Source organism: Macrobrachium rosenbergii, chromosome 22, assembly GCF_040412425.1.
Source record: "Macrobrachium rosenbergii isolate ZJJX-2024 chromosome 22, ASM4041242v1, whole genome shotgun sequence".
NCBI classification, from domain to species: domain Eukaryota; kingdom Metazoa; phylum Arthropoda; class Malacostraca; order Decapoda; family Palaemonidae; genus Macrobrachium; species Macrobrachium rosenbergii.
This window is the reverse complement of record NC_089762.1, coordinates 33,840,899-33,853,384: the sequence shown is the minus strand read 5'-3', so window position 1 is coordinate 33,853,384 and position 12,486 is coordinate 33,840,899. Positions and strand designations below refer to the sequence as shown.

At 36.9% G+C, this 12,486-nt stretch overlaps 1 protein-coding gene across 10 annotated transcripts in view; it reads right to left on the bottom strand.

Annotated features, from left to right (window-relative positions):
• The window catches only part of sev (sevenless), a 153,201-nt gene extending 148,989 nt beyond the window's left edge, over positions 1–4,212 (bottom strand). For all 10 annotated transcript variants that reach the window (XM_067124594.1, XM_067124599.1, XM_067124595.1 and 7 more), the window contains exon 1: positions 3,869–4,212. In XM_067124594.1, the coding sequence (XP_066980695.1) occupies positions 3,869–3,967 (99 nt within the window). In that variant the 5' untranslated portion in view covers positions 3,968–4,212. The remainder of the gene's footprint in view (positions 1–3,868) is intronic.
• Between the last annotated feature and the right edge of the window lie 8,274 nt (positions 4,213–12,486).

The following is a 12,486-nucleotide window of genomic DNA, read 5'->3' as shown; positions in this document are numbered from 1 at the left end:
ACATCATCACAAGTACGGTAACATGAAGGAAATCCTTTTCCCGTTAGTATCCTATGGTACAGTTGATTTGCAACAACCTAACCACACCAATGCATTATTACCATGTATTGCGAATGCATTTGCAATAATACCGTAGACACAATTCGTCTAATAGACATACCGGTATACGCTCAGCTATTACTACGAAACCAGAGACATTAGTATGTTGTTTACCCAATATGTTAAGAGTCACACGAACGAGGCCTAATGTGTTTGCAATGTCCAGATGACACAAGCTTATATACTCTAACCAAACAAACACATGTGTTTCTAACATTTTGTAGCCATAGCAGTCCTTATTAATTTTTACGGCATGAAGCGGCAAATTTATCAGGATGTCAGCTTTGCGGGACTAATTGTGACCCCTTTCCGCTCACACCAGACTCTGTGTTTGTTACAAGTTTCCTCAGCCCTGTTAGGTTGGGGTTGCAAGCCTCATGCACGCGCTAAGAACATAAAACGATGCCTTGTACCCGAATCAGGTATAAAAGCCACAGGAAAAGAGTAACAGGAAAAAAGTCACATTACTCTTTCCTAGATAGTGACCCACTAGAGTTTTAACCCGGTATGTATCTATGTATCCACCTTTGCGGCGTGTTTAGTCCAAATCCGTTGAAGATTTTTTTTGCTTTTGTTTTAACACAGTATGTCTCCACCTTTGCGGCTCTTTTAGTAAAGCCCGTTGGGATTACCGTAAAAACATAAACAAAAGACTGTAAATATCATAAAGATAATGACCCCAAGAAATATTGTGAATTTTTCCCTGTGACTATTACCGGCCACCATAAATTACTGTGATTTTTTTTCTATGACTTTTTTCGTAGCCAAAACTGTGACTTTTTTCCCTCATGTACCCTGATGGCACAAAAGTGGCCCACAGAATTGGAGATAAATTCGGCCATATTTTTTTTTTTTGTTAGCTTGCGAGTGCGCCCTTAGCCATAAAGCAACAAGAGAGAGAGAGAGAGAGAGAGAGAGAGAGAGAGAGAGAGAGAATCTAAAAATAATTTTTCAAAACATAATTCAATAATACCGTTGACATAATTCAATAACTTCAGTTGGAACTTCGTTCTTGCCACAGGCCTAAATCATCATTACCGTAGTTCATGCTACGCTGCACAGTTTATGTCAGTTAGGTCAATTTGCATAGTTATCTCATTCTTAGGCCTACAGCAAACCCTTATTCAAAATGCTATTATGTTCTTGAAACGAGCATGCTATACGAATAAAGTATCGAAAGTCCGCATAAGTATCCTTGGAAACAAATACGCAACATCTCTATTTGGCGATCGGTAAAAGTACATAAAAAAACATAGGCCTATACGATATACTGCAAATCCACAGCATTACCGGGGGAGGACAAGCGGTGAGTCCGAAGTCCTTACTACATAGACATATCGTCGCCTCCCCATGATTTTTAGGTAGTGATGGAGAAAGGAGAAGGGTTGGTATGAGGACATGGTAGCTTTTACCTGGTGAGGACAACGCTCGGTCTATTAAGGGGAAGCGATCAACGGACATCATTGTCACGTTTATAAACAAGACTGTGATAAGCCTGAAGTAGATCCACTTATTGCATGAATAACTGCCTGCCTGCCTGCTTCTCTCTCTCTCTCTCTCTCTCTCTCTCTCTCTCTCTCTCTCTCTCTCTCTCTCTCTCTCTCTCTCTCTCAGTCGATCGAAGGAATGCCATTCATAGAACATCCAGACTACCACCTCCATCCAGTATAAGTCTAAGTATATTCCTGATTGCCTTTAACTTAAGATTAGCGCCAAAGGCTCATTGTACATATAACATAAGTACTCTGGAAACTAGCAGCGAAAATTATCAGTAAGCAAATGCATGGCAAATTATGATGGGAAAACACATGGTATAAAGTATATACGGGGAAAACAACGGATCACTACTCAAACATTTTTTTTTTTTTAACTAGCGCAAAGCCTCAGAACATCGTACTCATAAGCATCACACATCTCTGGCTATCTCTTTTAATTACAAATTGCCGTTTCCTAGGCAATGATAACAAAGTCAGTTCATCATGTAAGGAAAAATGTGCAACAAAAACAAATTAAATAACAAAAGAGACGCTTCGTCGATATCTTAAAAATATTGATTCTTCTATTTGTGCTATTACTTTTTACCCCACTATGCACTGAAACAAACATACAACAAATATAAAATCTGGAAACTCTGAATACTTATAGCCTACATCTAAGTAATACCGTATTTTCTTAAGACCGCAACACCCGCTAATATCATTATTAATATACCAGACAGCTAATCAGTTTCCTACTACCACAAGCTCGCACTGTATTACGCCTCATGCTTGAGAGATGCTTATGATTATTTGAAAATAATCGTAGACCAAATTGCTTTCGATAAGCATGAACTGTGACAACGGGAAGCCATCCTATCGTTATAATCCCAGTTATTTACCTGAGAATTCAAAAATCAAAACGATACCGTCGAGTACAAGAGGTGAGCGAATATAATTTACACACACACACACACACACACATATATATATATATATATATATATATATATATATATATATATATATATATATATATATATATCTTTAAAATTATGACTATATATATATATCTTTTACATCACACACATATATATATATAATATATATATATATATATATATATATATATATATATATATATATATATATATATATATATATATATATATATATATATATACGTTATAAAGGAGGTTATAATACAATGGGGAAATGACATTTTGAGATGCGACAGCTGTATTGCTGTAATATAACAGGAAATTCGAAATGACGGAAGCCTTTACCATAAAACACCTGAACTGTCGACATACTTCCTTTTTAAATACGGGGGTTGATTCGTATTTTACTCAGCCATGGCATCATTAATGCAACATATTTTTAATTGCGATAATCAGTACTCGTAAACGCGAAGGAAACTCAATGAGGCGTGTATAGTACAAGCAAAGATATTAGTCTATTGTTACAACCCAAACGGATACATACTGGAAACCAAAAGAACAATAATAAAAATTATCACTGATGTCAGTTGCAACGGTAGCTTCCTGAGGGCTTAACAGGCCTACATTTTCTTATAATATACATAAAAAAATTAATTTTTCACTAGGCCTAGGCCCCACAGGTTGTTGTTTCCTTGCATATTCTAAGTCTGTAGCCATTTGACGGTAACAACGTACGCCATAATCTACATCCCATGAAAAAAATGGCATTTACATTAATCGCACTACACTTCGGAAGCATAATGAAAGGCATCTGTTATTTCATTATTTTTGGGTATTAAAAGTTTATACAAATACGCTCTTGCCTGACAAAAGATCTAGTACAATTTTTAAAACGATGTGGTATCTTTAGGCCTACAGATGCAACTGTCTACTAGAATATTACTGTATCTATATTTAAAATGAAAATTAAACTAGCATTGCCTATAGCTTTTCATACGCCAGGAATACTCTAGTTGCTAGGGTACTGAACCAAAACGTCCACAAGCCAGTGCACCTACCCTAGATTAATGCCCTCTTTAGATTGATGCATAAACAATATTAAATATATGCCTAGCATGGCTATTAACTAGTAAATGTAAAATGTAGTATAAATCTGCTTATAATTAATAATTAGGATTACATGGGCCTACCATGTTCAGCTGGCCTTCGCGTGGTCCATAAATATTTACCTTAAGTTTTGTAAACAACAGCAGCCAAGGCCTACCCTTAATAATTAAATTTACATGGAAGATATAACCTTAATAATTAACATTTTACATGCAAGTCCGAAACTCTAATTTCCTGAGGACTCACCTGATTGCAGACGTCATCGCAACTAATAGTGATTTCTGCAGTGCAAAATGCAAGGTTGATCGCCGTAACAATCACCACCAGTAACCATTGCAGCAACATTTTAATAAGCCTAATTCGACAGTCCCAATGGCCAAAACAATTCTACGACATTATAACAGTTTGTTTTAGCCTTTCCTCGCTGCTCGGCCTCTTCTTTCTCCTTCCTGTTACTGCATTCACATAATTCCTTAACCATTCAGCTGAAAACCACGATTCTCTTGTTTAATTACACAAGTCCACCTTCACAAAGTCGTACAGACGAGCGGTCCTACACCCTCACACCCAAACAGTTTACAAGTGACTGCGTGTGAGCTCCATTAGTGACCCGCCCAGAGACCAACCCACCCATTCAACCTAACCCTCACATCCTTCGAGCGCTGAGTGCTCCATTAACCTGGGCCGAATTCTCACGGATTTCGCGTTTGATAATAACGTTATTCAAAGGGGTTGGTCGTTATCACTTTATTTCATTGTAAACATACTTCGGATTAAATACTTCTTCATTAAAATTCTATCTGCAAATATAAGCTCGTTTGATAACTAAACGTCGCGCTATTCGGCGTCCTTTGCAAATATAACAGACAACTCGGCCTACGCTTTTCGTATCCACGAGCGTATTCTATTGTTGTTGCTGATTAAGAATCCCCTACTCCAGCGCGGGCTCTTTCTTGTTCCTGAAGCAACCCGTAACTATGAGCATACCTGCAAAAAGCAAAAAAACTGCGATGGTTTAACGTATAATTTTATTTGCTTACATATTTTGTAACTTGAAAAAAATGCTTGTTTTCGAGTTCTGGTGTTATGTATTTTATTTTCCTCCCGCTTTTTTTGTAGTTTTAAAATTGGGAATTTTGTTCAGTGGACGCTAGCTTAGCAAGCTAACGGACACTTAGGTTTACCCAATATAAACGTTTGATGACTTATTTCACAAGCAACGGCATTTAAAAGAGAGAGAGAGAGAGAGAGAGAGAGAGAGAGAGAGAGAGAGAGAGAGAGAGAGAGAGAGAGAGAGAGAGAGAGAAAGTCAAATGATATGACACATAAGCTGATACTTACACCGACGTTTGTACTAATAATCTATATACTTCATAGACAGTACAGTCTCTGAATATCAGTGTTCGTCAATCTCCTAAATTATAAGTCTAAAATGCAACCACAATACCGGAGTCGTTACGATGTGAGGATCATAAAGACATACCCCGTAGTGAAGCAATGCTGTCAGCGCACTTCGTGTGGTGCACGGTAAGCATTACTAAAAGGGTATTTGCAGCATCCCTTGGGACCCTGGCTGCAGCCGCTTTTTAACTATTTATTTTAGCCCCCGTCCCGCCTAATTTCTCCCATCTAACTGTCCAGCCTTTCTTAATAACTACTTCTAAATGCAAATGTGGGATTTTCTCCTAGCTCTACCATTAGATCATTGTACTTCATCTCCTTTATTTTCTGGATTTCTTTATCTTGCTGTCCAACCGCTCCAACTCATTCTTCTCACTAACTAAAGAGCTGAACGGCTGAAAGCGCCCCAGTGCTCGGCTTTGGAGCCTAAATTTCATAATACATACATACATACATACATACATACATTTCTTATCACCTTTAGCATTAAATTCTTTCCGCCATATTTTAATGCCCTGTCCATTATTTGAATGTTTTGTCAAAAAGATCCGTCTCTATGTGCCTTCAGTAAGAAATAAAATGGGATGTGGGAAAGATAATTCTAAGATTACATTAAAATAATGTATATTCACATTGATTTTACAGACTTAATTAACTCTATGCTTTTCCCTATGATCAGTCATGTGTTCGAAAATTATTTCTATATGATTTTCGTTCGTTTTTGTTATACGGGAACTCAAAATTGAAATGACTCCGAATCTTTGCACTGGACTGCAGACAATGATTAGGAACGTTATTTAAGCTGTCCTTTACCATCTGAATGATGGTAACGTCTAGTAGGCTCTCTCTCTCTCTCTCTCTCTCTCTCTCTCTCTCTCTCTCTCTCTCTCTCTCTCTCTCTCTCATTTCATTCAAATATGAAGTTACCATAACTCTGACTTTCAAGTTTTGAAACCTGAAAATCAAATCAGTAGTTCCTTAGGCGAGATCAGAGCGAATCTTTAAAACATCACAGAAATCTATCGGTGAACTTAACGTAATAAGCTTAACATAAATACAGGCTGACAAAAAAAGTAACTATTAACATAACTTTGTATAATTTTGGACTAGTTGAGTTAAGGGCGCCTTCTGAGCTTATAATTTCTTCTCTCCTTTTTCTAGTAATTTGTAAGAATTCTCACCGTTTTATAAAATTGTCTCTCTTTTATTCCCATCTACCTTAAATATTTTCTCTCTGTTTTCGTCCATTTATAGCACATAATTTTTTTATTTTCTTTCCGCACTTTTTCTGTCAGCAATTTTTCTGTTCTCCCCCAGATCTTAAAAGCTACTGAGGCAAATTGGTATGTTGATCATCCACCCACCAGTCATCAAACATACCAAATTGCAGCCCTCTAGCCTCAGTAGTTTTTATTTCATTTAAGCTTAAACTTAGCCGCAATCGCGCCTGTGGCACCGCCATAGGTACCAGCTACACAGGACACCACTGGCCCGTGGCTGAGTTTCATGGGCAGCGGCTGTACAGAAAACTCGATTGCGCCGAAGAAACTTCGGCACATTTTTTACTTGATTTTTATTGCTTCTAACGTCCCTTTTATTGTTCATTACTTCTTTCTTTTAGAACCCTCGAGTAATAACATGTCTTGTCTAAAACTCTTGTACTCATTTCAGGTATTTCTATTTCTTCTCCTAAAATGTAAACAGCAGCATAGCTTAGGCCCCAGAATTCTTCTTTATATCACTTTCTGTTCTTCGACGTCTTTTTGTCTGTTTCAGTTATACTTACTTGTTAATCAGCTCAGTGGTCTGGTTAAACTAAGATATACTTTTTAATCACTCGAACAGAATTGTTGGTGGGGAAATTCCCTTCCAAGAATTTTTCACTGTTGATATTTATTGCAGTTTCTAGCTATAAAAGAATAAGTCGTGTCTGCTAGTTTTTTTTTTTTTTTGCTTTCTCTATCAGTCCCCTTTTTAGCGTCCTAGATTTATTTTGTTTTCAATAATTATTCCTAGATATTTGATTTTGTCAGTTATTTTTTCCTTCTATTTCTGCTAGACTTATCAATATATAGTTTTTATTTTCACTGATTTGAATTCCATACCTTTTACGCATTCATACAAATACATCTATATTTTCCTCTGCTATTTTTACAAGTTATGCGTATTCCTATTTTCTATTTTTACTGAGTTATTTTAATTTTCCTCTTTAACATTTCAAAACAGTCAATTTTTCAAGTCATTTTCAGTGCCAAGTCTTGCTCTACAATTTCCACTGTTTTATACCTTAACTGCTATGCTTATTTCTGTGTCAGAGAATAAAGGTCTATGCTTAGCATTTGGCATGTAGAATGGAGCAATTTCTTACACATTATACACTTTTTTCTTTTTTTTTTACCTACATGTGCAGTCTGCTGTATTGCCGCTCCCTTTTGGTGGACGCATTTCTTTAGTTTTCCCTGTTTCTGCTTTCTTCTTCCTATCTTATTCACCGACGCCGCGCTGTCTTTCGTTCACTGATATTTATATCTTTACGTCTATTCTCTTCTCTTATCTCTTCACTCATTTTTGTCCTTTGTAGCCATAACAAAGTCGATTGTCTTTAATTTTCAAGTTTTCCTCCCAAGACCGTTAGAGACCATTCTCTTTTCATTTAGTTGGCTATCACAGAAAATGTTCATAATCTTTATAAGGCATACTATGGAAACTTCATTTGTAGCGCTATGTAAATCGTATTTTTTCTAAGTTACATGCTATTATGAAGTGGTAAGCAAGTGTCCTGGTCAAGAATGTTGGAACAAAAATGGTTAACTGGTTTTTCGTGGAAGATGACTACACTGATATGTTAAGCCTCTGGTTAAAATAGTATTCTTTCAGCTGGCCTTTTGATCATTAATAAAATGAACGAGATTTAACGGCGTACTTAAAACTACACTGATTACTAGCGAGATGTGGAAACCAGCGTGGCGATATGAACTAATAATTACACAATAAGTAAAAAGATACATTATTATAAAATTATCGAAATACGTCGAAACCCGGAGAAATATCTAACATGTTTTAAGAAAATGTCCGAGTTACTTTCCAACAATGTTTAAAATTGCCACGGCCACATACTGATATACAAAAAGGACAGTCATATTTCCACAAATATTTGCAGGTTCTCTACACTAAATTCTACTTTTTGTGCTCGAATTCAAAATGTGTTTCTGTCTCAATCGTCAAATATCTCTGTTGCTTACTGCTCTTCCTAAAGTTTACTAGGCTACATACGGTCGGTCGGTATTCATCCACCTACGCGTCACTCAGTGGCGTAACTACGGGGGGCCGTCCGCCTGGGGCGACACTATCCGGGGGAACGGCACTGTGGCATCTTTTGATCAGGTCTGGTCTGGCATGATTCTAGATTTTATAGCATATTTCGTTGTTATTAGTGAATTCGCTTCTTAACAAAGCTAGTAGGTACCCTTGTAAATTTGTTGTGTTGTTTTTGTTTTAGCTTTATGAAATAAAATAAATGATTGAGATATTAAGGCTTAAAATGTGCGTTTAATTTTCACCACCTTAGTACCTTTCAGCACGGGAATGGGACGGCACTTTCAGAATCCGCCCCGGGTGCTACTAGCACTAGTTACGCCGCCGTCACCTCCGAGGTGGTAGTACTAATACTACTAAGCATGGCAGAAGCTCATGGGATGCCGTGTTTAGTACTAGCCCATCGGGGATCAAAGCTATCGTTTATTGATATATAGAAATTGTGTTTAATACTTTGATCCCCGAGGGCTAGTACTAAAGCGGCGTCCCATTGACCTTCCGCCATGTTTAGTACTATTACCTCCATACGGACTCTCTTCAGTGTAGTAAAGAAAGGAAAATGTAGACCAACTATTTCCTAAATTATCCAACGATTCTTTTACGTTACACTCTTCATTTGGAAGTCACCAGCTATCCGACTAAGGTAGGCTACTCTGAAAATAAAATTATGATTTAGAGGAAACATTCGTAACGCGGTTCATACCTCTGGCGTAGTACTTTGAAAATATCCGTTTTGCCATGGTATCGAGTTTATGTCCTTTTCTTCACGTTAGAAGTGAGAACACGGAAGAATTTTAATTTCCTTTTTCTCACGGGTAAAATTATCCATCTCCTGAATAACATCATATGCTCTATTTATTTATTTATTTTTTTTGGTTCGAAGCGTCCTTTTATGAAATCTCACAGGTACACTACATAATAATAATAATAATAATAATAATAATAATAATAATAATAATAATAATAATAATAATAATAAGAGAAAGCGTAAAACACATGTGCACAATAAATTGGTTTAGCTTTAAAATAAATGCTTTAGAAATATGGTTAGCCAGCATTATTCTTCAAAACCTTCCCATGAAACGTATACTTGCATTAAATTTCCTGATATTCAGTGATTATTACAACCATGAAAACCATGTTAATCAAATGTTAATGTTCAAAGAAAAGCGAAAAGTCAATCATCAATTCATATTGATGCTGTAACCACTGTTAGCCGTTTCTTCTTTTGCTTAACTTATAATTTTATTTGGTATTGTTTTGACCAGTTGTATGGTTAATTGATTAGCAGATTGCTGCATTCTTTTCTGACTTATATGTTAATATTACATTTAACAGAGCCTCATTGTGCTATATCCGTTTTTTACTGTAACGCGCCACAAATTCCACTCTTCACTGTACCAGACGATATCAGACAAATTAATCGGTGCTACTTTGGCTTGTTATCTACGCGTCACCTACTCCGAGGTGCTAGTACTAAACACCGTATGGTAAATGTAAAGTAGACGGCCGCACGAAGACATCGTTTATTAATATAATTAGTCTACCACATAGTATAGAAATGGGTGTATATAATACTTTGATTCCCGAGGGGCTAGTACTAAACACGGCGTCCCAAGGAGCGTCCGCCATGTTTAGTACTAGCACCTCGTAGTAGGTGACCCGTAGAAAACAAGCCAAAGTAACACCGACCAATCTTTGCCTTTTCCATCTTGTTGCGTCCTCCATTGCCTGAGATTTCTATTTGTAAATGTTATCAACTAGCTGGAATGTATAAAGGCTGGAGCTATCACATTAGATATAATTGTTGGACATTAAATAAATAGCCACTGGGAAAAGACTTGACATTCATTACCTCGAATGGGAGTCTGTACTTATTGTCAAACTCCTATTGCAAAAAGTCACATCTGATTTCCTGTTGTCCAGCAAGATGTTCAGAGACCTATGGCCATTAGCAGATTATATAATTTCTTTTGCTCAGTCAAGGTTTAAAAAAGAAAAATACAGTTTTTATGATGCGTCTCCAAGCGTTGAGATCATCAGCAACGGGGAAGTTGAAAAGATTAAGATTGAACCATCTATTACATGTCATTTCAGGGTAATAAATTAAATATATTTTATCTATTTTATTCTGCTTCATTAGGATCCAAAAGCACTATATGATATCACTTGTTGTACAGTGTGTTTTGGTGTACATTATTATCTAAAACAGTTCACTTTAACCACAACATATGCTGCTAAAACAAACTTATGGATGACAGCAAGAAAATATCCTGATAATGATTACATTAAAAGACTGTTCTTGAAATGGGGCACTGGTCATTAGTAGGTCACGTTGCAATCCGTCATCTAATGCTGCAAGGTCATTTTAGCTGAAGAAGACAGCTGTAATCAATTTGGCAATTTCCCGACTCCGTCCGTACCTCACACTTCTTTGGGCATTTTTTGGTTAGTGAATTGACTATGGCGTAAGTGGGACCTTCAAGTACTGGTGTGACTATGTCGTAAGTGGAACCGTCAAGTTTTGGTTTGATGGAAAGCAGGCCATTGCCTTTCGATGCAAGCAAAGCGATTGCTAAGAGAACAACGAAAACCTTTGCTGGCTTCATTGCTGCTCAGAATATCGTCTTCTTCAGAAAAATAGACTTCCTAGCTTGGTAACGCGCTAAGAGAAGCTTGTGTTCGGGGAAATTAACGTCGATAAGTACTTAGATTTTCTCACGTGACTTAGCTGTTAATGTGAAGACAATGTAGCCACGCAAGAGAGCAGGAAATCCTTTGGCAATAGACTCAACATCAAATTGAGACGTCTTGTGTGTTGTCAGGTTGTTTTAACTTGCGCGAAGAACGACGAAACACGCAAATTTAACTTCAACCACTGAGTGACGATCTTTGAACTCTTGTGAAGTTATAAAGCACTATGAATTAGCTATGGTCTGTGGCAGATGAACGATTTCTGAAACACTGTCCAGTAAGTTCGCCGTGAGCAGAAGAGCTATACTGCATGCCAACTTGAGCAGAAATGAGTGACATAATTTTTTATGTCTCGACAGGATGTGTCAAAGCGCTATCAATGTCATTTGAATGTGTGTCAGCGCTCTAACCTTTGGTATCTGCAACAAAAGGTCGACCACGTACCCATGCGTCATTTATTTATCTATTTTTTTTATTGGTTTGTCATCGCCTGAGATATAATCCCATTCACTTTCTTTATTGAAGGAAATGGTTGAATGACAACAATTTTATTGTAGTACGAAACCCAACATGACAGAAACAAATCACTTAAAATGCGAATACAGGCAATTAAGGAACATTGTCGATGACCATAGCAGTCTACATAGATCAATAAATCGTCAGGTAAATAACGTAATTTACGATTTCATGGCCAGTTTGATTATTCTGATATGAAAGAGATGGCCTCATGAACAGATTTACAGAGGTTCACACAGAGTATAATCGATAGCCAACGAGTTTTAAATGTTAGCGTTTGATTAATTCAAAAGGAACAGATTTAAAGACTAGCCTCAAGCATCACTTATGGTAATGCAATGTTATCAATCCTATTTTCTTGTCCTGTAAAAGTAAACTTGTTGTCCCCTGTTGCTTGTAAATGTATCTATGCAGCTCATCGTCACCCTTCGCGTCCGCACCGAATAAATATCAATAAAAAGAAAAAAAAAAAAGGGGAATATAAATCAGGAATAAGAATAAAAAGTAAGCAGCATACCCTTACTAGCCACTTCTCTCTCTCTCTCTCTCTCTCTCTCTCTCTCTCTCTCTCTCTCTCTCTCTCTCATTATGTTGTTGAAGAAACTTTTCTAGGAAAAAAATTAAAATTTTTTTGAGAGGAACGGTAAAAAATTAAGTTCAAAATTTACATGCATCATCATGCCTTTAAAGTGGCAATCGGGGTTTTTTTTAAAAAAGGAAGCATTTAGCGTTAACTTCCTTTCCTTCCCTATAATGCCTTCCTTAATTAAGGAGTTGGGAACACTCCTTGAAAAATTGAAAAGAAGAAGAAAGAAGCATTGTAGATGGCGCCTCTATCTTTCCAAGGACATCGAAGCCTCATGAAGAATCCTGTGTTAGTACCAATTGTATTTTCTTGTATTTGTAATCCTTGGTCTCCGGAGTTGAAGCCGAGACAT